Source organism: Lytechinus variegatus, chromosome 5, assembly GCF_018143015.1.
Source record: "Lytechinus variegatus isolate NC3 chromosome 5, Lvar_3.0, whole genome shotgun sequence".
NCBI lineage: Eukaryota > Metazoa > Echinodermata > Echinoidea > Temnopleuroida > Toxopneustidae > Lytechinus > Lytechinus variegatus.
The window spans coordinates 45,467,441-45,491,877 of record NC_054744.1 but is presented as its reverse complement, the minus strand read 5'-3'; the positions used below and the strand labels follow the sequence as shown (position 1 = coordinate 45,491,877).

At 35.1% G+C, this 24,437-nt stretch overlaps 2 protein-coding genes across 2 annotated transcripts; both read right to left on the bottom strand.

Annotated features, from left to right (window-relative positions):
- Window positions 1–2,896: 2,896 nt before the first annotated feature.
- LOC121416278 (adenosine deaminase-like protein) lies at window positions 2,897–11,056 on the bottom strand. The gene is made up of 6 exons (XM_041609809.1): window positions 10,949–11,056; window positions 9,557–9,717; window positions 8,436–8,584; window positions 6,495–6,576; window positions 3,749–3,872; window positions 2,897–3,286 (listed from the first exon to the last, which is right to left on the bottom strand). The coding sequence occupies exons 1-6, from the start codon at window positions 11,033–11,035 to the stop codon at window positions 3,197–3,199; spliced, it is 693 nt and encodes a 230-aa protein (XP_041465743.1). The 5' UTR covers window positions 11,036–11,056; the 3' UTR covers window positions 2,897–3,196.
- A 1,969-nt stretch (window positions 11,057–13,025) lies between these two features.
- LOC121416277 (G2/mitotic-specific cyclin-B-like) lies at window positions 13,026–23,932 on the bottom strand. The gene is made up of 7 exons (XM_041609807.1): window positions 23,765–23,932; window positions 20,976–21,134; window positions 20,331–20,531; window positions 19,082–19,339; window positions 18,384–18,620; window positions 16,790–17,047; window positions 13,026–16,212 (listed from the first exon to the last, which is right to left on the bottom strand). The coding sequence occupies exons 1-7, from the start codon at window positions 23,792–23,794 to the stop codon at window positions 16,102–16,104; spliced, it is 1,254 nt and encodes a 417-aa protein (XP_041465741.1). The 5' UTR covers window positions 23,795–23,932; the 3' UTR covers window positions 13,026–16,101.
- Between the last annotated feature and the right edge of the window lie 505 nt (window positions 23,933–24,437).

Below are 24,437 nucleotides of genomic sequence, written 5' to 3'. Positions count from 1 at the left end.
CAGTAGCAGTAGTAGTAGCAGTAGTAGTAGTAATATTACTAATACCTCTTTATCAGAAAAGCGCTCGACAATAAATGCAGAATTACCCTGGCTTTAGGGATGGTCTGAGCTGAAAAGAGTTATATCTAAATGAACAGTAAAATTCACAGAGCAAAATGCTGAAAATTTCATCAAAATCGGATAACAATAAACAATTTTTAAAGTTTATCAATATTTTGTAAAAACAGTTATATGCACATCGTCATTAATATTCATTAGATGGGCTGATGATGTCACATCCCCACTTTCCTTTCCTTGAATATGTTATTACACGAAATCAGAAATGTTTCATTTTTTTCATACATGTGTAAATGATGTGTTTCCATTATGATATGAAATGAGTTGCGGCAATAAATAAGTAATGCACTTAATCAGTTATCAATCCAATTGTTTTAGTTCCTAGGTAGAAATATTTTGAATAAATTTAATTTCATATGATTAAATACAAAAAAACAAGTGGGGATATGACCATCATCTCACCTAATGGAATATTCATAAAGACATGCCTAGAACTGTTTCATTGGATTAATGCAAATCTTTAACATTTAATAACTTTGCTTTTCGTTATCCAATTTTGATCAAATTGTCAGCATTTTGCTTTGGGAATTTTACTCTATTTATTGAGATATGAATATTTCCAGCCTGGACCATCCCTTTCACATCACCTTTATATCTTCGCTTTTCTTTCCACTTCTTATCACTTTTCCTCCTCTCTTTCCTTCCTTTTTCTTTCTTCCTTCTTTTGCCCTTTTCTTTTTTATTTGGGGTGCCAATGGGGCGCGGGGAGGGGGGAGGACCGTAGCTGACCGTTGCCTTATCAAAATGAAAAAAGAAAAGTATTTCGACCCATGTATAGCCCACTCCTAATGTTGTTAACATAGTTCAGCTATTTATCATAGGCACTCATTATGTTAAAACATCATTTTTTAGGGTTTATTGCCCATAAACCGTATACTTAGCGGGGACAATGCCCCCTTCCCCTTAAGAGGAGAAAGAAAAGAAACGGGGAGGAGATAGAAAACGGAAGGGAAGAAAGAAAGAAAACGGGAAGAAAGGGTAGAGTGATTAAAGGGATGGAAAAGAGTGAAGAAAGGAAGGAGAAGAAGCTAAAGGCAACGGAAAGGAAATGGAAGGAAGAAAATAAAAAAAGAGCAGGAAAGAAAGGAAAGTGGCCGTCCGTTTCGTTACAAATTTGAGTATCGATATTTTGATTTACAACTTCGCATGTGAATTACTACCCGTGTCATCCACTAGAGAGAAGATAAAATGGTAATCTGCCCATATATGATACTTGTCATCCAATGGCAAGGACGTCATCCAATGGCAAGGACGTCATCTTAAGTAACGTTTCTAGAGTCTGGATTTGATGTCAAAATGGGAGACAAAGGACTACCCAAGGCTGCTCCAATCCCTTGTCGATATATGACACTATTATTATAATGTGAGAGGGGGATAGAAGGGAAAGGATGATGGGAAAGATAAAGAAGCGGGCAGACAAAACATAATGGATAAGAAGGGAGGAAACGAAAGAGGAAATGAAAACGGAAAGAGAAGATAAAGGAAAAAGATATGCAAAAGAAGGGGAAAGGGAGAAAATGAAGGGAAAGAGAGAAAATGAAGGAAAAGGAATCGAAAGAGGAAGGAAGCAAGAGATAGAGGATGAGAGGAAAAGAAGAAGGAAAAAGTGAGAAAAGGAAGGAAAAGGTGAGAATGGGAATGAGGTAAGACAGAAAAAAAGAAAATGAGGAAGAAAAATGGAAAGGAAAGAAGACAGAAATTAAGTGAAAAGATAGAAAATGGAGAAGGGAGAGAAAAATAAAGGAAACAGAGAAGACAAAGCAAAAAAAGAAATGAGGAAAGAAAAGTGGACTCAAATGACAAGGAAAGAAAGGGAGAAGGGAGAGAAAAGTAAACAGGAAAAGAGTGAGAAGGCAAAGGAAAAGGGGAATAGTAAAAGAAATGAAGGAAAAGAGAGAAAGAAAAAAATACAATGGAAAGGAGAGAACCTACACACTGCAAAAATACCAGTGTTTATTTAGCACTAGCTCATTAGATTTTAACAGCAGATAGGCATTTAAACAACAATAATCAGAGTTAAACTATGAACCCATGGTTAAACCAAATCAGTTTGATTCTTAACTGGTGTTATTTTCTACACTTTCCTTGTTTTTTTCGATATAGATACCAAGCTGGTGTTAAATTAACACTGCTGTTTTTGCAGTGCAGGTATGTCTTCAAGCACAAATAACCCTTAAAATGATTTGGTTTGTATGTAACTTTGCAAATCAACCCATAACTGCATGCAGAAAAGTTATCAGGGTGCAGAAACAGGTTGAATGCTCAGAACGTTTGTTAGCAGGGAGCTGCTCACAATGATGTCTTGATCCAATGGACAGCCAGGGGTGAGATTGAAAGGCATATCCGGTAGAATACAAAAGTAATTGATCACCATTGTAAGAACCCCACATCGGCTGGCTGGCTGGAAAACTCGCCAGGAGCGGAAGATGTCAACAATAATGAAAAGACTGATCACATCCATTGACAGGGGCTAAAATAATATGGATCTGTTTAACCCTAAACCAACAGGGGGGCAGGTAATTGAATACCCAAACAACTTTTTTTTACCTCTTCAAGTGACTATCGCAACTCTGACACAATGATTATAGCATGATAGTAGAGGTGGTTTCACAATCCGATTTGATTTCCATTTTAAACACAAGTATACAATAGCGAGCGAATGTTGCTCATTCAGCCTTCCCTTTTAAGTAGGCGTAACTTCTGGTTTCCATGGCAAAGAATAAGATAGTAGGTTTCACAGTACACCATGTATCTGTCATGAGCTAAGTAAGCATTGTACAATAACCTTAGGTAAACTATTTATCCTCCCAGAAAAGACCATAGGCCTTCGGTCATACATACTTGTATATACAAGGAAACTGTTGCTGGGCGAGTATCATGAACGTCTTTGACGGTGTGGGCGCTCTATAAAACAACACCATTATTACATGTATCATCAATATTATTTCTTAGCAATCAGGTTAAAAAATACAACACCACTCATATCATAACAAATTATGCTATGATCTCTTCATACAAACAGCATATGTACCATCAACTGTGTGACTGACTACCTAAGACCTTTTAAAGTTCTTCCAATTTAACTTACCTCGGCAGTATGAATTGCAAGTTTTAAGCCATGATTTCTGGCCCTCTGAAGCAGTGGGACTAGTGCCTTGACATCACCATACTAAAATATGTATTAACAAAAGAAATAGAAATCTATGACAACCTTACGTCTTTATCAAAATAAAAACAAAACAAACTAAATTAATTCTTAAATGATACATGTTTAAAGGAAGAAATATAAACTCTCATGAAAATAAAAAATCTTACTCAAGTATTTAATAAATCTAAAGTTCATGAGGCAGTGTATTTATCATAATACATTGATAACTTTTTGACTACTTAATCACCATTTACGATCAATTTCATATTAAACTTTTTGACCAGAAACACTTAAAACAAGAGAAAGGAATTACTTTCTCCGAGTAATTTGTTTACTAATCTAACTTCAAATACTTATCTCGCATGCTTGAATTATCATTATTCAAATTTTAACTGGTAAACAAAATCTAAAGCAAACTACTTTCAATTTTTGTCATTATTCTTTTTTTACATTTTTCAACTGAATAACCTCTGGAATACGAACCTTTGGATCACCACTGAGATCTAATCCAACACACTTGTCTGTTGAGGAATGATATTCCAATGCAAGATTAACAACCTCTCCCGCATCCTCTAAGCTCATCCTTCTATCAATGGATGGTAGAAACCTGAAAATAAATTTCATTTAATAATGATACATTTCATTCATATGTATCATCTTTTCATGAGATACAAAGCCCATTAAACCAAAAAAAACATAAATAGGGAGTATAAAAAGAAAACATTAGCAATGATTGTATAGAAACTGTACAGAACTTGGAATGGGTAAATTTTTACACACTTCTTAATCCTTAAAGGAGAATAAAACCTTTGGAACAAGACAGCTTGTGTGAAAACAGAAAAATTAAGAAATAAAAATGACAAATAATGAGAAAGTTATGAGCATTTGATTTGAATATTGCAAACACTAATGCTATGGAGGTCCTCAAATTGGCAATGCGACAAAGATGTGTGTTGTCACTTGTGAACAACTCTTCCCATTACTTTAGTATATATTTCACCAAAATTGCCTCTTTTATCACATCTATCAGTAGATCATGTGTTCTTTCTATAGGAGGGCATGTAATACAGATTTTTAAAGAATACATCATGGATAAAGAGTTTGTATCACCACAAGAAAAAGCAGAAAGAGACATTTTGAGGGTATTTTATAGTCCATCAAAGGGATAGTTGTTCACATGTGACATCACACATCCTTGTCGCATTGCCAATGGGAGGATCTCCATCGCATTAGTGATTGCAATATTCAATGGTCATAACTTTTTCACTATTTTTCTGATTTTTCTCAAATTTTATTTGTTCTAATTATTTGATTTTTCTGTTTCGACAAAAGGCTACTCATTAAAAAAGGTTTCATTTCCCTTAAATAAACAGGGGGTCAATTTGACCCCCTTGACAAATTTCGCTGCTACGCTGCCGCGCCGCTTGCTGACTTGTTACTTTCAAGTCTTGCGCATCTTTTGAGACCAAATTCGCAACACCCGGGTATGCCGTTCCGAAATTACGCAATATTTTGCAAGAGTAATTATTAAAATTGCTCAAAGACGTGATTACGTGTACAAAGTAATGGCAAGTTTTCAACCAAAAATCCTAAATGTATGATTATTTTTACATTTGTAAGTTTAGATGGATTTATTCTATGATACCTATGATTAAAGAAGGGTCACTGACAAAGGTTTGAAAAAACAAAGAAATACATAAGAATTTAAAAAACCATAAGATACATAGGAAATTAACTAGTTTTTGGCAATGTTTTTCTAGATTTTTGTTAGAAATTGAAAAAAACTATATGTTTACCAAAAATTATCATTAGATACTAGCTATATAAATTGAGTCAAAGGAAAAAAGAAAAAAATTAGGGCAAATTTCATACAACAATTTCAAAATATTTTACTCTGCAGTGCTGCAAGGTATGACGAATATGACTCCGAGTTTGAATAAATGGTAGAGTGGGTTTAAGTTTTCTTCACATTAATACAGAGTATTTGGTGCGTTTTGGGTGTTTTAAAAAGCATATTTTCTCTAATAAAAGTGCTGATAGTTACAAAACAAGCACATGAACCCCTAATTTTAATGTTTGCACCTCTTATTATCGGCCTACCTTCCTCTTCAATTTTGCAAAGTTTGGTGAAAATGACAAGGATTTTGAATAAAGTGCAGCATTTTGTTGTACTTTTCTATATAGTTTGTGATTGAAATTTCACATTTTTGAGATTATGTATTTGTTATCTTTTACGCCATTTTTAAGAACAGTGCTGTTAGACTTAGAAGAGCAAACAAGTAGCACTATAAATAGATTCTCCATCTTAATGATACAATTATTAACTATCTTGCAAAATTTTACAACATTTCCACAGATTTTGACTGAGTAATAGAGGTTTAAACTCATTGTAGTGATCTCTTGAGGTCTAAAAATGCCAAATTCTTTTGAATTTTTTTGAATTCTTAAGAACATCCAATTGGGTGAACTTTGAAGCTCAATAGCAAAATATCAAGCACATGGACCCATGTTAACTTTTGCATATTTCAAACATTCAGGTTCTGAAGTATCTATGTGCAAAGTGTGTTGAAAATGACATGGATTTCACTTTACCTCTGGAACGTCCTTACATTTCATTTCATTTCTTGGTTTCTACTTGAAGATGAACGTATTTAATTACAATAGTGCCAGAAATCTGGCTAAACAAAACCTCAGGAGAGCTGTTGCGTGCTGAGAATGTTCAAACAATATGAACCCCCCCCCCCCCGCCGCCATGGTGTCTACTCAAAATGTTTCAGTGCTACTAATTTCATACATTATCATAGGTCATGAATTTCACTATTTTCAGGACTTGGCCATGTTTGCATTGGACACATTTCCATATTAATGCACCAATGGGAATATAAGAAAAAAAAACCAAGGCCAACAAGAAGAGTGTCAAGACCAGTCAACTGGGCATACATAGTCATTCCTTGATTATTCAATCAACCTAGGACCCTCCATTGGATAGGAGGATCATAAAATGCACACTGATCTGAGAATAGAACATGACTCTTTCTTAACAATGGTTGGATTAATGGCCTTGTCTGAATTTCAATACATCACTTCTAAAGAAAATAAATTTAAAATGATTCAATAATCACTGAATAATTTGACAATTATTTTATTTGTATAAAACATAAAAATAGACAGGATATCTAAACTTTAACTGACCATCACACTACATTTAGCATCATGTTGAGAAACTTACTTCACTATTGTATCAATCCTGTCTCTTTCACATTTCTCTATTCCATTCAGTACAGCGTCAATGTACAGCTTTTTGGTCAATCCTGAAAAAAGGGAAAAATAGTTTTTCAAAACAAATACAAATCAAAAAATTTTATCAAATGGAAAATTTCTGAATCAGTCCATTCTCTTCCCCTGCTCCATGTATAACGTCTGTAATGTTCCCCCTTAACAAATCAGCTACTACCTGTATGCCATGAAACACCTTACTGGAACCTTATGAGCTATAGAGCATTCCAAGTTTGTAAACATCCCAGTCCATAAACTTTCTTTTTTTTAATTAGTCATTAATGAATTTGATTTGATTTGATTTACCAAAATAAAAAGACATTAAACTGCAACATAGTATCATACATATAAAAATGACATTACCACACAATTGTTCTATCAAGTGATCAAGTTTGAATATATCATGATATTGTACCCTGTTAAACCGTGTAGGCAATCAGGTATTCAATATGAAAATATTCATATATTTAAAGCTAGTTATTTATCTTATTCAAAGCTTGTTATCCTCTAGAATGTGCACATGTAAGGGTGGTACCAGGGTAACTTCTTTTTTGGCTGCTAGCAGAGCTGAACCTTCTTGGTTTACTATTAATTTGTCATTAAGTTCAACCATTGCTCATCTTTATCCACTTTGACCAAACACCATTTATTCTAATTGCCCACAAGGCATGGTCAAATTTCCACTGCTTCTATTTACATTTCCACACACAGCCAATTAGGGCTGTAATCACTAAGAAAATTCTCTGTCGATATATTGCTAAAAATATCTTAACGATATTTATAACTATCGACAAAAAACATAATCAATACGCCTTTTTTATGCATTATAGCAATGTCACATACTCACGTTGGTCAAAAATTGTACCAAGAACACTTTAAAATCCACGTTCATCAGATGTAAATGATTACATATTCTTTTAACAAACATATTTAGCATAAATACATCCCCACCTTTCACGTTATTAGCATTATTTTAGGGTTGGATGAAGTTTTATCGATAATTTTGGGGCTTCTTGGACATCGTTCTGAGCAATCAATGTCTTTCGCCTATCCGTCATTTTGACATCGTGCTGCTGATCTTTGAAATAGAGGCAGCAACACAGTCATGTGCTGCCTTCTACATGAGTTGAAATTTCACTAAAATTGAGCTTGCACTTGTTATGTTTTCGATTCGATCCAATGGAGTCGAGTGCAGTCACAATGTTTTGATTGTCATGATTAAAGCAAAGTGGGGGTGAGATCGTGTTTGGTGGTTTGTAAGTATTTGTATTTTGTTGAGATTTTGGAGTAATTTCTGTTGCTGTTCTGTGCAGTTTGAGGAAAAATTTGTTTTCCGCGATTTTCCGTTTGAAAAGCCACTTTGAAAGGGCCGTATTTGTGAATTCTGTGAAATTGCGAAAAATCACCGTGTTCCTACATAATAGCGCATATTATCGATGAGAGAAAGTTTATCAATATCGCTATGTGGAAAAAAACAAGTGATTATCGACAAGACTAGCGATAAAGACGTTATCGATAACAGCCCAACTGCCAAATGAGAATTTGATACATAAAAAATTCATTTATTGTATATACTAAGTGGATGTTAGACCGAAATCTGTGTGACCAAATGGATAATAAGACACAGTAGTACATGGACTACATGGCAATTAGATCAAATGTACTAGACAAACTGGTTACAAACAAATCATGATTAGTCCTAGTGGGATAAAACAAAATGGAAAGTTGACTAACTGAGCAAAGAGAAAGTGCAAATTTTTCTGTTCTTCCTATTCCTTCCTAAGTTGTACTTTTTCTTCTTTTGTTCACTACTTGAAAAATCAGATGAAGCATCCCCCCCCCTGCCTTGCTCCATCTAATGCTTCCCCTGCATTCATGTCTTCACAGTATTTACCATTTGCAGGATCATCTCTAGGTGTGCTCCGGAGTTCAACATACTTTACACCATCGCTGGCAAATTCCTTTATGACATCAGAAGTTACCATGGAAACAGCCTTGACATCTTTAGCCAATTTGTGGATTAGTTTAAATGTTTGGAAACATCTGATATGAAGATAAAGAGAGATTAAAGGAAAATGCTTAAATGGTGATTCACAGGTACAGTATTATTCAAAACTTTTTCCATCAAGATTTTTGTCATCAAATTTAAACAAATGAAAAAAAATGAAGAATTGAACATAAATTATTACTACTCCTTATAAGACAAACACCCGACTGGAATCAATTTTTTTTTATTTGTTTGAATTTGATGACAAAAAATATTAAAGAATAGAAAAAAATTTTACTACTCCTTATAAGACAAACACACGACTGGAATCATTTTTTTTATAGTTAAAGGAGTCATTAGAAGTGCTGCACTATGAATGAAATTAACATTTTTCACAGTTTAGACATCAAATTTGCATAGGCAAAATAATAAACCTTTTATTTTTTAAATCATTTCCACTCATAAAAGCAGAGGAAAATTCTCCTCAACCTGTACCCTGACACATTACATAAATTTATATTATCACCAAAAAATTAACCAACTCTCTTTATGACTAAAACTGTGACAACATAGGATTACTAGTCTATGTGTTGTAAATGTTAAATTAAATTTTATTGTCTTTGTTGAATAAATTTAAATAATACATCAAATCTAATGAAAATGATGTTCATTTGCAAGGAGACACTGTAGTAGCATTTCTAAAAAGGCCTGAGTGTATGCTGTCATTAGAGTGGTTTAAACTCATTCCACTGTCTCCTCTAGATTGCATTGTATGTCACAATCAATAGCGTTTCTTTACAGTTATGATCAGGAGTAGATCCAAGAGTTACCAGACAGTGACATTATAAAAATATTCTCCAAAGCAAAATAAAATATATAAAAGGTGGTCAACCATTCTTGGAAGTAATTTCAGAAAAATTAATCCTCAAAACCCTATGCCCCCCTCCCACTTCTACTTGATCAAATCCTGGTCAGTGTAACACACACCCGTTTGTGTTTCTAAACAGCAATGATATTCTTTCACTCACCCACTCAATGTCTGCCTTTCACGTCTTTCCACCAAGGTTCTCCATCTGTGTATTTCATTGAAGGTTTCCTTTATGTTTTTATCTGACGATGACAAGGAATTTTCTGCAAGTTTTTCAAGTGTTGAAGGACTAATGCTTCCATTGATGTGAGCATGTAACTCCTAAGGCATAAAGGAATATGCAAAAATGATGATCAAATTAAGTACTAAAATCTTGAAGGAGTGAACCGATCCCCATTGCACAGCAAGAACAATTTATAGATAAAAATTATTATTTTACAAATACTAAAATTTATTATGTGATTATAATTGTTAATATTATACCAATTATTTATAATTACGTTATAAATGTTAGTATTTGTGAAATAATAATTTTTATCTATAAATTGTTCGTCAAAACAGCATTGCTAGCCGGAAGTACGTCATACATAAGCGGTTCAAGGGTCGACGCTATTGTATTTCCGTTGTTTACATGTGGATCGAGGGGTCTACGCGGCATCAGTAAGGTAAGAAACCTTTATTTTTTTACATTGCTATCAAACATTTTTTTAAACCTTCCTACGCATTAGGAAGGTGTAAAAATCAATAAAATTCATAAACTTTACGTGATTTATTTGTCAAAAGATGGATTTCCTAGGCTAGGGAAATCCATCTTTGTTTTGGTCATTCCCTTTTGCGACTATGGGAAGAGTGCAGTGTCAAGACGTCAATGATGAAGGAGTATATGTCAGGATTTTAAAAGTCATCATCATTGCGTCCTCAAGACTAGGTCTGAGGTAACTACGATATTTCTGAATTTTATATTTTTCGTAAGCTTGGAATTTGGATCATGTGGATGTAATTTATTTTTTATATGTAGGGCCTACAAAAAAAATGATCCGAAAATTGGGTTTCCGCTGAATTTAGATCTAACTTTACTGCTAACAGGTTGTCTGTACCTACGGGCCAACAACTCTTCAGTCTATGTATTGGTGATTGGACTAAGTTGGAGCCAACGCAGTTCATCGGAACAATCAAAATACAGACTCAGTCTCAGAGTCAGACAGAGGCTCGACTGAAGGCTTTGGTCTAATGGAATTCTTGCCTACACCTATACCTGATATGAACGGACAGAGTGAAAAAAATCAAGCAGTTATCCCTAAGAACAGGACAAAAAATAAACCAAACATTGCCAACCAACCATATTAAGTTAATAATTTGACCCCTCACCTCCAAAGCACATGGATATCAACAGGTGGGACTAAGGTAAGTTCACTGACATGACTGATGTTATTAGGTACAAATGTCAGTTGTTATACAGTTGTTAAACACTAAAAGGTTATTCATTGCGAAGTTTTTCGGAAATCATATATATAATTTTATTTCAGGATCGAAATCCATCCAATTTACTCACGATTTTAGGCAGCTTTTGACAATAATCTAAACCCACTCTTGGCGGGGATGCCATCGTAGTTGTAAATAATGACGAATGGCTCTCCATACGTCATTTTTCTCTACGAAGTGCTAATAGTTGGCCTTTATTATATCAATATTTTGTTTATTTTTTTATTTTTTTTTCTTTTATCGTTTTTTAGGTATAAACCAATAGACTACTTGTCAGCTAATTTTTCAGTCCGTTTCCCACCCCCTTTTTTGGGGGGCGGTTGTTCTTTCAAGCAAGACATATAAAACTTGAAAATGCTTATTAATTACCGCATGTCCATGAATACCGTCACCTTTTTTTTAGCGGCCTGTCCATTTTCGAAACAGAATTGGACTTTTTTTTTCTTTTTGCTTGTAGGAACTTTTTTTTTTTTGGGGGGGGGATCATTGGTACAAAGTTCCTATAGACCTTTTATTGAAATCACAGTCACAATCTTAAGAAATATTCTGTGCCCATACAAATGTCGGGTATGATATTATGTACCATCCTGTACTTCTAATAAAATGGTATTCAGTTATCTACTTCATTAATATACATGTATTCGAAATCATATATCTATTTATTTATTAATCCGATCATTCTATTTTTATCAATTTTATTTGATTATCATGGGGGATTTTGATAGTCAAGGTGACACTTCTCTTACTACATGCGTGGGCTACTCTCGCATTGCCCAATCAGTATATAGGCCTATATATATATCTCTCTCTCTCTTTCTGATTTGATCCTCCGCTCTTTGGAGATTAGCGATAAATCGCATTCAAAAGATGATCATGCACTGGGATGAAATCTACATGTAGCTCATTAGTTAGCATTTGAAGAGTGCAGGCGATGGGCATGAATTTTATATATAATGAAGAGTCATCTTCAGGATGGAATCAGAATGAGGAAGGGAAAGGTCATACGGCAAGAAAAATTACTTTTATTCCAAAAAGAGAAATCCACTTGGGCATTTTTCTGTAAATCAGGGTTTTTTCAATTCACCACTTTCCCATTCCCACCGATATTCTATTTCGATATATACGATAGCGCTCTCATCTTAACTAGATCACGTTTAAAAAAAATCTATTATTCATTAAGTTTTGTTTTATAATGGATTTAGCTCCTTTTGGAATAAAACCTTAGAATGTCCCTTTTTGCCAAGTTAAAACATGTTAGATATTTGGAATTGAACATGAAACAAATATCGCTAGCAAGAGTACAATACAATCATTTCTGATGTATTTCCGTTGAAAATTACAAAGAGGATTTTTTTCTAAGGATGGTGACTTTAAAGGGGAAGTTCACCCTGACAAAAGGTTTATTGTAAAAATAGCAGAAAAAATAATAGAAAATATTGACGAAGGTTTGAGAAAAATTCATCAAATAATTAAAAAGTTATTAGAATTTCAATTATTTGATTTGTGACGTCATATGCGAGCAGCATTCCTACATGTACATAGCGAATGGTAAAAAATCAATGAAATGTCATTTTCTCAGAAAATTAAAAATGGTTTTCACTGTACCTATTGTATATCAATAGACAAATCATTTCAAACCCGATCATGAATAGAAAACATGATTAAGTCATCAGGAACCATAAAAAAATTTGAAATTCATGCATTTTATATTACATAACACATGAAGCAGCTCGTTTATGACGTCACAAATCCAAAACTTTGAACTCCAATAGCTTTCTTATTCTTTAACGGATTTTCCTCAAACCTTCACCAATATTTTTTACTATTTTTTCTGCTATTTTTACAACAGTTTTCTTCAGGGTGAACTTCCCCTTTTAGATATTCCAAAAGGAGCTAAATCCAAAAATATTCATAAAATTAGTGAAATTCTCTTATTTCATCAAAATTTGCACCGATGGTGTGAACTTGTATCCACAACATGTACCTAAAAATTGAATGCATAAAGTAGCAAGATATTAACCAATTTTGAATATTTAACTAACTTTTTTTTAATTCAAATACGTTTAGTTTTGCAAGGGTTCAAAATTCCAATGTAAAGAAAGTAATTGTATCAAGCATAACAAATTCACAAAGATTCCAGAACCGTGTATAATCTCAATAAATCTTTATTATGGTACTGTATACAATTAAAAGCCACTACATGTATTTTCCACTTTGCAAATAAGACCACAAATAACATGATTAACTTAAGTTGAAATGTGCAACCCATCTACAGGTATTACCTGTCATATAAAAAAGGGATGCCACTTGAGCTTGATATCAGTCTGAAAATAGAGAATGACCCTTTACTACTACCCAATGGTTTTCTATGGTAGAATATATGTTAGATTCAGACTTCATTCTAAAAAGTGGCAGCCCTGATGAATACATAGTGCATTGTAATATGGAAAATTTTATTTTGCAGATTGGATACATATTTGAATTAAAGATTCATACATACTTTTTGATTGATAGTTACTGCCACTTAATTATATTGGCGTTTACCCTTTTTTATGGGGCGGGGTAGTATGCATAGAAATCTTTCATTTATTTTATGGGGGTGCAACAGCATTGCACATCCATGATTTTTCGTACTCTGCATAATTCATGTCACAGCAAGATATGTTTATTCAGAGCTTATGATATACAAAACTTTCTAGTGACATCTAATTTTCCATTAGGACCAGGTTGCATCAGGTACTGGTATAATTACAATTTTAATGTCAATGAAGTTCAACCATTTAAAACACATAATTTAGTACAGTACTTTTGCTGTTGGAACATATTAAGGTCAAGTCAACCCCAACAATGTTTGAGAATAGATTACACCAGAAATTCAAATCAAAATGGGAGATACATGTAAGATAGGTAGTCTTAATGGAAGCATGTAAGAGACCTATACAAAAGGAACTACCAGAACTTTATATTTTCAGTTTTGTGATTGATATTCAAATTGAATTGTTGGTATGGACTTGGCCACTGAAGCATGAAAATATAAGTTACAATTTGATTTAGCCTACCTGAGCAATTATAGAAAGTTATGAGCATTTTAATGTCAAAATCACCAATGCTATATATGGATAATGTCCCATTGGCAATTCCACCAAGACTTGTGATATCACACACAAACGTCTCGCCTTTGGACACTGAAAATATTCCAAAACGTCTTTTTTTTATTCTGACAACACAAACCCATTGTCCATGGTGTAATTCATGAACGTCGCATATCCTCTTATGACCCCCCCCCCCCCCCCCCCGATCTATGGATAGACTGGATAAAAGTACATTATGTAGAAAAAAATTGGGGACTCCCACAAGAGTGACATTACAAATATTGGTCACATTAATTGGAAGATGTCCATAACAAAGGTGATCAACACATTCAAAGGCTCATACTTTCTTGCTCAATCATTTTCTTAAAGGAGAATGAAACCATTGGAACAAGATAGCTTGTGTGAAAACAGAAAAATCACAGAAACAGATCAACAAAAGTTTGAGAAAAATCGGACAAATAATGAGAAAGTTATGAGCATTTCAATATTGCGATCACTAATGCTATGGAGACATCAAATTGGCAATGCGAAAAAGATGTGTGATGTCACCTGTGAACAACTCTCCCATTACTTTAGCATACATTTCACTTGAATTGCCCCTTTTATCACATCTATCCATAGATCATGTGTTCTTTCTACATGAGGGCATGTAATACATATTTTTTAGAATACATCATGGATAGAGAATTTGTATCATAAGAAAAAGCAAAAAGAGACTGTTTGAGGTTATTTTATAGTCCAAAGAAAAGTTGTTCATCAGTGACATCACAAATCCTTGTCCCATTGCCAATGGGAGGATCTCCATGGCATTAGTGATTGCAATATTCAAATGCTCATAACTTTCTCATTATTTGTCCGATTTTTCTCAAACTTTCTTTATTCTTATTCTTTGATTTCTGTTTCTACACGAGCCTATTTGTTCCAAAGGTTTCATTCCCCTTTAAACTTGTTTTCTACCGTACTTTCATGGAATATATGAGTAGGGAGATTTGCCCCCCCCCCCCCCCCCCCCCCGGAAGAACCAAAGCTTAAGTTTACATTGATGAGACCAGTTGCTTCATTATGTTGAAATTGATATTGATCTTCCTGCGGCTGAAATTTCGTGATTTCCTGGTAAAAATACAGCATACCTTCACAATATCAGCTGCAGCAATATGTTAGTTCTGAGGATATTTTTAAAATGTCAACAAATATCTTGTGAACATGTAAAGTGGCTTTTGATATTTTGGGTGCAAATATTTCAAAAGTTGGCTAAAAAAAAGTGCATGCTGTGCAGGATTTAAATTAATGAATACATAACATAATTTACATTAAAAATGTGAGCTAATTTCATACCAATATTACACTTAAATTCAAATGATTTTTTTTAGGAAGAGATCTAATTTTGTTAAATTATAAACTGATTAAAATCTGAACTTCTATCTCACGACCCCATTAGCCACGCATGCTAACTAAGTACATGTACATAACTTGCGACAATACATTTCTATTTTCAACCCATCATTATTCCGAGAGCAAGGTTATGAAGGCAAGGCTATTTAAGCAATCCTGTTTTATCCAACACTAGCATCGGCCCTACAGTGTATTTACATTTCATCTGTTCATCTTGCATGTTTTACCTTTGACAGACCTGGGGCCCGTAACACAAAGGTTAGCAATGATCGGAAAACATTCTACAATTGATTGCATAGACTACAACACAATCAGTGATGAAAATCCAGCGTACGATTAATCGCTAACCATGGTGTTACGGGCCCTGGCCTTTCTGACCCAACTTGGAGTTAGCGAAACTTGTACACTCGACAACTTTAATTCGCCCGATGGATGTAATCCACATAACGCGATAGGAAAAATCCCTTTGGCAGTCTAAAGATAATGAAATGAACCTGCGAGAAAATGCAATGGCACCATTGGTGAATTTCTCCAAAAGATGCAATGCAGGGGATTATCTCAGATCAAGGAATTTCCACATACGCTCGAGCTCGGGAATTCAAATTTCAACTGGGACGCATTGCACATGGCATTCATTGATTCTGAATGAAAGCAAGACACTGAATCAAGGAGAAGTCCATTTCTGCAGACGAGTTTCATAGTCAAATGTGTCTTTCAAGTCTTTGATCCTACTGATCTCTCACATACGTTCTTCACCATCTTCTGCTAATGATTTGATAAGATCGGATTCCAGCTCTGGGAGAGTACTGATGTTCATGAATCGACTGCTGCGGTATTTTGTCTTTACAGCCTGCAAAATGAACCAAAAAAGAGACGAAATTAGTATCAAATGAGATTGACATGTATAATCGGGTTAATGATGGGAAAAATGGGTTATGCCAATTTCAACAAGATGAAATAAGTTGAGCACTGGTAATGACTGTAGTACATGTACATCTCTGAAACATTGATAAACCCGTCATTTCAAGCATTCTATGACATAAGGTTTCAGAACCGTCTGCCAGCAAAAATAGAATTAAAGCTTCATAACTATAGGCAAGGAGTTAACATTCTTTCCACACTAGATGGGTTAGTGGGGGGGAGGGATGTTGAGAAATGTACTAAAATGCGAAATTCCCCCATGACAGATCTCATTTCACACTACCAGAGCTGCCAAGCTGAAAAAGAACATTTCAGTATTTTTAAAGTTGAAAATCAGTATTTCGGTGGGGAAATCAGTATTTTCACAAAATACCATAGCTGAAACTTTAGAAATCAGCATTTTACATTAAACTCAGTATTTTTCTCACTTTTCAGTACTAAATACTGAAAATCAGTACTACTTGGCAGCTCTGCACTACATCTGAACTGTAATTCAAGGAACTCACATGATACTTTTCTGTCATGGCATCATTCCTGATAACAGCCTGTGCCATCTTTCTAACGATGGGTCTGATGTGATCTTCATTGTACATACTGTAATGTGTCATCTTAGCTCCCCAGCCGTCTTCTTCTGAACCTAATAATCTCATGGACATGTAGAGGGCTGCTGCAGCAATCTCAGATGGATCATATTGCACCATGCTGTATTCTGGTAGAGTAATCTCCATCAGGAACTTCGCTAGAGTATGCTTCTGTGGGTCAACCTGGAATACACATACAGAAAGAAAAATATGAAATCATAGCTTGTTGTTAGAACATACAAGTCTAGCTAAACCAGTTATATTCAGACCACAAAAATCTAATCAAATTGGTTTTAGACATTGGTGAGTGGTCTGAAAAAATGCATCTGCAATATATGTAGGTGAACATAAATATTTATAACACAGGTTTATGCAGCTCATTGAGTGCCTCATGTGCACAAAAATAATTTATGATTGGATTCGATGCATGCCCATGTAATCAACACTTTTGTCTGCCCTTCACCAGTATTTATAAACATACTTCATTAAATGCTTGCAATATTGCACAAAATAACCATCTTCATAAAACTTACAAGTGTAGTGTACACTGTAGTATTAATTAATTCCACTTTCCAATTTAACCCTAAAATGGCCTATGGTTTTTACGCGATAATTCTAAAACCGAAAAAGATCTCACCCCGGCCTTTCACAACTTTCGAGCCCCTTATGCACCTTTCAAAAAAGAAAACTGTTCTCGTGCAGCGCGCCATTTTATGATCGTGTGCATGCCCAAAAACTGAAATTTTCTATATCATAATACATGTATGGAAAGGCATACAGTATAACATGGGATGAATTGTGTATGGATCATGTTTGCATGCCAGATGTTTACCAAACAAGTGCCCATTATTACATGCGTACCAAATTGGGCAGCCCCAGCATGTTTTATTAGTGAGAAAACAGGAAAAAATGAAAGATTCAAAACATCGGAAAAAAACAAATACATAAGAAATTAACAAAATAAAAATATCAGAAATAAATGGTTACCAATAAGTTTTATTCAAGTATATTGCTAGGGTAGCCCCAGCACGATTTATAGTGAGAAAACAAGTGGGGGAATGAGATAGAAAACATACACAAACAAACATGTAAGAAAATTACAAAACAATGGCATGAAAAACATAATAGGTGTTGAAACCATTTTTTTCTCAAGTTTATCGAAACGAATGCTACAAAGAATATTTTTTTTTTTAGCTTATTTTTGGATTTAGAGCAAAACCACAATTTCATGCATAAATTAGCACTATATAAAAATTTCTAATTTTTGTTTTATTTTTTTTTATAAATAAGTAAATTATTCCTCAAATAACCTGTGTGCCAATTTTCGTGGTGATTGTTCACTTAACGGCCGAGATCCCAAGAGGGGAAGGGTTGATCACCCCCCCCCCCACAGAGCAGCCAAAAAAAGCCTGGCCTAGTTAGGGTTAATACAACGATGGGAAAAATAGGGAACAATATTTCGTCCAGAAGTATTAGCGAGAATGTACAATTTCCGTTGCTAATAAAAACAATTGCCTACCATAGCTGCCTTTGAGTTGCGTCGGAGGAAGTGAAGGCACAGAGGTTTGCCTAGATTGTAGCCTAGCCCCTTCAACATGACAATCTCCATCTGTCTGATCTGTGACTTGGTGTATGCTTGGTCAGTGATGTAAACAAAGTCATTGATTTCAGGAGGGTACATCTCTTCATACTTGCTGGCAATGAACATCGCTGTAACACCAACAAGCTGAAGCTTTCCTTTTGAGACCGTGTGATCCTGGTAGATAGTGAGCATAAATGGAGAACACACAAATTTACTATGAAATACTATTTCATAAAATAAAGTCTTTGATTATGAGACTGGAGAGCTCTTTCTATCAATCAAGTGAATGCCACTGTACACAATCACGTTTGAGTAAGCCTTTCCCCTCTGTTTTGTGCATATTTAATAGAGTATAATCAAATCCTAAATTTACTTTTACATGTTTGATCCTTTTGCTCCATAGAGGGAACAAATATTGCTGGAACTAATACATGATCAGAAACATTTATTACAACTTGTAATACATGTACAGAGCTAAAGCAATTTCCCTTTCAATTCATCCAAGCCCAAAATATGTGACTGATTTTTATTATTGGGTGAAAATCAAGTAAAGATTTGCCTCTGATTACTGACTAAATCATATGTAAATGATTCCCATTGAATTTCACATAAATGTAATAAAAGATGCAACTTACAACCAGGAATCTGTCAATGAGTTGTACTGTGAGGAAGAGTGTCTCTTGGAGAAGATGAAATCTCAGATGAACTTGAACTAACCAGTCGACAAGGATGTGACGCATACGACCCGTCAGCTGACCTTCCCTATCTAGATAGGCAGCGGGCACGGCCATTCTCTTCTCTAAGCTCCTCATGTACAGGTAGATCTCTTTGACATATTCACTACACAGCTGAGGGTTGTCACTGTCGTCTTTGTCGATGTCTTCTACTTGCAGCTAAAGAGTAAACAAATGAAAAAAAAAATTAATACTCAAGAACATACGAAGTACAGAGCTACCAAGTCTCGCGCATTATGCAGGAGTCTCAAGCATTTGCCCATATACATAGTACACAATGTCTGATCTTACTCAGATTCACAGAAAATCTCATGCATAGCTGGTCTTTGAACTTGGTATCTCTGGAAGTATACTGGTATGTACCATGTATCAGGACGTAACCCAAAAAGGACTGGGCTATTTGAGCGGTACATGTACATGATAGTGATGATACCCCCCTTCTGATCTCTATTCTCTACCACCGTTCGCGCAACCGCGCCAAAATTTGGCACGCAATTTTTTACCCGTAAACTACCAAAAAAAATTGTTCTGAAAATATTTGTTATGAATAAAATATGCAAATTTACACATGAAAAACATCATTTCACTTCATACTTTTCTTTTTGCAGATGTCTTCTTTGTAATCTAATTTAAAAGTTTCCACGAAGAAATTGCGAAATCCAACATTTTCCTTGTTATTTCTTTTTTCTTCATCTTTTGTTTTTCATTGTTTTTTTTCAATGGAAATTATTACAGACCAACTAAAAATAATCACCCTTTATGAATTTCATCTCCTATAGACTTCGTACACAAAGTATAAAAATTAGCCATTTTCAGGATGACAATGTCAAAGTAAGTCATAAACTTTTGCGACGCTCTGCACGAAGTGTTATCATTGTCCCGCTATATAGCAGATATGGATCTGCTAGTAAATGAGCTTCACTATACCATTTGATGTTGACCTTTGAATTGAGACCAATGACAACATAATTGGTCTTATAAAATTTCAAAGGTCAAAAGATGGTAGTAGAGCTAAAATTATTCAACAACTTGTCAACATCAATTTAATCCTTGATCAATGTGGTGACAAATGTGGACAATGACCAAAATTTATAAATGCATGATAACAGCTCCTCATACAAGAAATTACACGTGAAAGTGAAGAACTTACATCGCTAAGTTGTTGAGAAAATGCTTCAATTGCCGATTCCACAGAATCTACCTCCATTTTGTCAACTACTTGTGGCAATGGTGACCTGCAGATATCTGGCTTGGAGTTGTCTACAGGAACAGGTAAACTAGCTACAGATTGAAGTGATGACGTAGCCTTGGATTTTACCATCGTTTTTGTCCTTGCATCTTTCTTCACAACCTGCATAATAAATTGAATTTTAACAGTGGGATGGGCATGTAAACAACTTCTTTCAAATTAACAAAAATATACACTCCTTTACATCTGTGATAATGTCGATAGAAAATCCTAGAACCCACTTGGAGAATATGCAAACTGTACTGAAAATTAAGTACATTAAATAAAGATCCAAAATTGTGTCCCCTCTCGGACTGCAATACAAATTAATATCAGGTAAAGGATGATAAATCAAGAAGGCACCCTTATTTGTAACTGCTTTTCCATCAGGAATATGCATGTCACAGATTTGATTCAATGAATTTTGATTTTTTAAATCTCAAGACATGTTTGTATATCAGGAAAGCCTTTATTTTCTTTCCAGAAACAAATGTTTTCAGCATCTGCTACCTGAAACACTCCTTAGCAATGTCCCTAGGTTTACAATAATGAATACAGTTTTTTTACCTTTTTACCAGCAACCTGTGTGGTTCGCATTGTGTTACTGATGTTACCCAGAGCAGCCCTCTGTGCAGGCTTTTGAACAGCCATGCTCTTTGCACCAAGCCTTGCACCAGCGTTCTCATTGTCAAGATTCTGCAGCTTTTTAAAACCAAGAGTATTCATCTGTCAAAAAGCAAGGAAAAAAGAGAATTGTTATAAACTGTTGAATAACTCTGTAGAATTTGGTTTACTTTTAGTCTGCAAATAAAAAGCACACAAACTAAGCACGGTCAATATTTTAAAATTTAAATAGCAAAATCACATTTTTTCAGTCACTAACATTTTGAAGCCATTTTGTCTTTGGATTAGGTCTACATAACAAATATGATTTCAATAGCTGTAATCTTCTATTTTGTTCTTTAAACATTAAAATTAAACATTAAAATTTGTAACTTTTGTCTTTGCTTGTTAACTTTTCCAAATGGCTGTTTAAAAATGATAAACTTAAAAGGGGGTAGGCTAGGGGCTATTTTATCTCCACGACATTGATTTTGTCAATTCCAGGTGAATTAACTCCAAATGTTGGCATGAAAACTAAGAAAAATTATATATTCATTGAGATTTGAGAACACCTTAAAGTTATTTCTGTACAATCAGGAAGCATTTCATAAGACTTTTCTTGATTAACATTGTCTTTGAAATAATGCTTGAAAAGATGCGATATAGACTTCGAAAAAAAGATTGAAAATTTGTTAAAAAGAAATCTCTATAAACATAGTAAAAGTCAATAAATTGACGCAATCTCACTCCTTCGCCACACCTAGCCGAATGGATTTCCATTGGTTGAGTGATATGACTAGTATGAGAGAGCTATTGCGTTTCTAATTGGATATTGATAAAAAAATAGGTGTGTCTAGTTACAGAGATAAAATGAAATTAAAAGTGTTCTCAGAATACCATATGGCAAGTTCCCAAGTCTGCGCAGTCCCCCTTGTCTGCGCACATGCGTATCTGCATGATTCTAGTAAAAGATACGCAACAAGCAGGAACTTTACACATGCAATACATAGACCGGTATTCATAAAAAAATCTGACTCAAAATAGTGGAAACATAATGAATATAGGGTATTTCATGTGACGGCCTCAAAATACAGCCTTTCTCATCAAGATCCATGATTTGTGTGCAAAGTGAATGAGTGAGCAGACATGGGGTACCATTTTTTTTCAATCTGAAAATGGCTGCCCAGAGTTTTTTCAAGAAAATCCTATATTTTCTTTCATTTTTTAATGAGAAATTTGGTGCACTTTCCCTTAATATCAGGAACATTATCAACTGAAAGATTTTGTGAAATAAGAAATTCATGTTAAATCTTAATCTTAATCTTAAGTCAAATTGTTAGGTGCGCAGACTTAGGGCCCACCATCATACCAATTCGGAGAGATTTTAAGGTTATTTTACAAGTTTTATCTCACTGAATTTAAGAGATAAAATGTTATTTCATCCGAGTCTCTAAGATAAAATGGGGAAAGACTTTGTATGTCCCTTTGTATGTCCCCTCCACTAAATTTTAAAAATACGTCTCCAAAACCCCCTTCTGTCTTTTTCTTTCTTCTTTTTTTTCTTACTTCCGGTGGGAAATTGGATTCGAACCTCTCGCTGCACAGTAGAGGCGCAAGGCCAATATGGGAGACTCTCTCCAATAGGGGAGACAATCTCCCACATTGGAGACTTGCTTTGCAAAAGAAACAAAAGCATGATTTTTTCCACCCAAAATTTTGTCTCACTGAGGTCAGAAGACAGAAGCCCATTTGTTTTGTGTGTGATTGACAACAAAAATCCTTATCAAAACAAAAGTAGACGGTGAATTCTTTAAAGTAGACGGTGAAAAGGGGTAATTTTTTATGAGGAATCTGCTTATCACATTTTTATTTGCTGCCAAGGTAATCCTTTTGCAGCAAATGTATACAAAGGAAATTGGTCTCCCAAACTGGAGACTGTCTCTGAAATTGGATACCCAAATTCTTTACAAAAGTCTCTGATATTGGACTCTTTTTTGGAGATAATCTCCCACATTGGAGACAGTCTCCAATATTGGCTGTGCGCCTCCATTGCTGCAGAACAAAGCATCTCCAGTCTGTCGCCTTTAGTACTGAGCTAGCACTTAGCAGGAATTGTTGAAAGCCATGGCATGGGTTTCGTAACGGTTATCAACCCATATTACGACTAGTCTACTGGGTATTTATTTTTCTGACTAAATAAACCGATGCCTTGGGAATTACACACATTACACATAGTGACACACTCGAGTCGAATGTTTGACAGATAATAATAAAGCCATATTTTGGTATGTATCCGACTTTTCCTTCTTAAATCTCTTATAGGCCTAGGCCTATGTTAGATAATTCTTAAACCTTCTCCATATTTTATTTTTCAATTTTAGTGGAGGGGACATATGGAAGTCTTGCCATAAAATGGATCTCAGATTAATACCAACCCTGGGCCCGGCTTGGGCTCGAACTTCGAACCTCTGCATCAATTTGTAACTTCCCCACACATGGATTACAGGCGCACGCCACAACGCAACGCCCAGTTGAACATGAAACACATTCATTTTATGAGCATGATAAACTGATTCATGTATCGCACTGCACACATTCAATGGCATAATTGCATGGCCTTGCTTGCCAAAGCCAAAAGCAATGCCCTATTTTTTTGCATGCACGTCTCACTCTCTGTCTCAGACTCAGTACCGGTACCGTACCGTACAGACAGTAGCACTCGCACTTGCACTTTGCAGGCATTGAAAACTTACATTTGAATTTCTTGCGGTATGAGCCATCATTCAGTAGATTCAACTGCCAAATTCTTCGGAATAGTCAATGGCTATAGTATAAACGTCTAGAGAAGGTGCTGTCCAAGTTATTTTCAGCTTCAGCTTTCTGTTTCAGAATGAATGAACTCGCGAGATGCATGCAATACGTGCAATATTATTGTCGAGGTTATTTATCGAGCAGCGAGCTTGAAAACACGCGGAAGTAATCTGATTGGTCTGTTGTCTCACACTCCTCGTCTCTGATTGGTTACTGGTGATGTAAGAGAATGCGTTGCTCGGAGATGAATAAGGCCATCCCCTGAGCATGCAAGCTGTGTAGTTGCATTGAATGCGGATCGTGTGCATGCACCTGGAACAGAGTCCCAAAGGAAGGGAGGAGGGGGGAGGGGGGAGGTTTCATGAAAGGACCTGTACATAGGACATTTTATCCGACAAATCTCATTTTAACAGACAGTTACCATACAAACAATGCCCCTCAGTCTATTAAAAATCAGGGAAAGATGTCAGATCTGACACCTTGTCGGATGGAAATGTTTGAAAACGCTCCCCTGTATGGAGGCCGGGGGGGGGGGGCATTAAAGGGACACTTGCCCCTAAAATAAAAATTATTTGGAGGTTTGTGAATTCTGTTACACGTGCACACGATTGAATT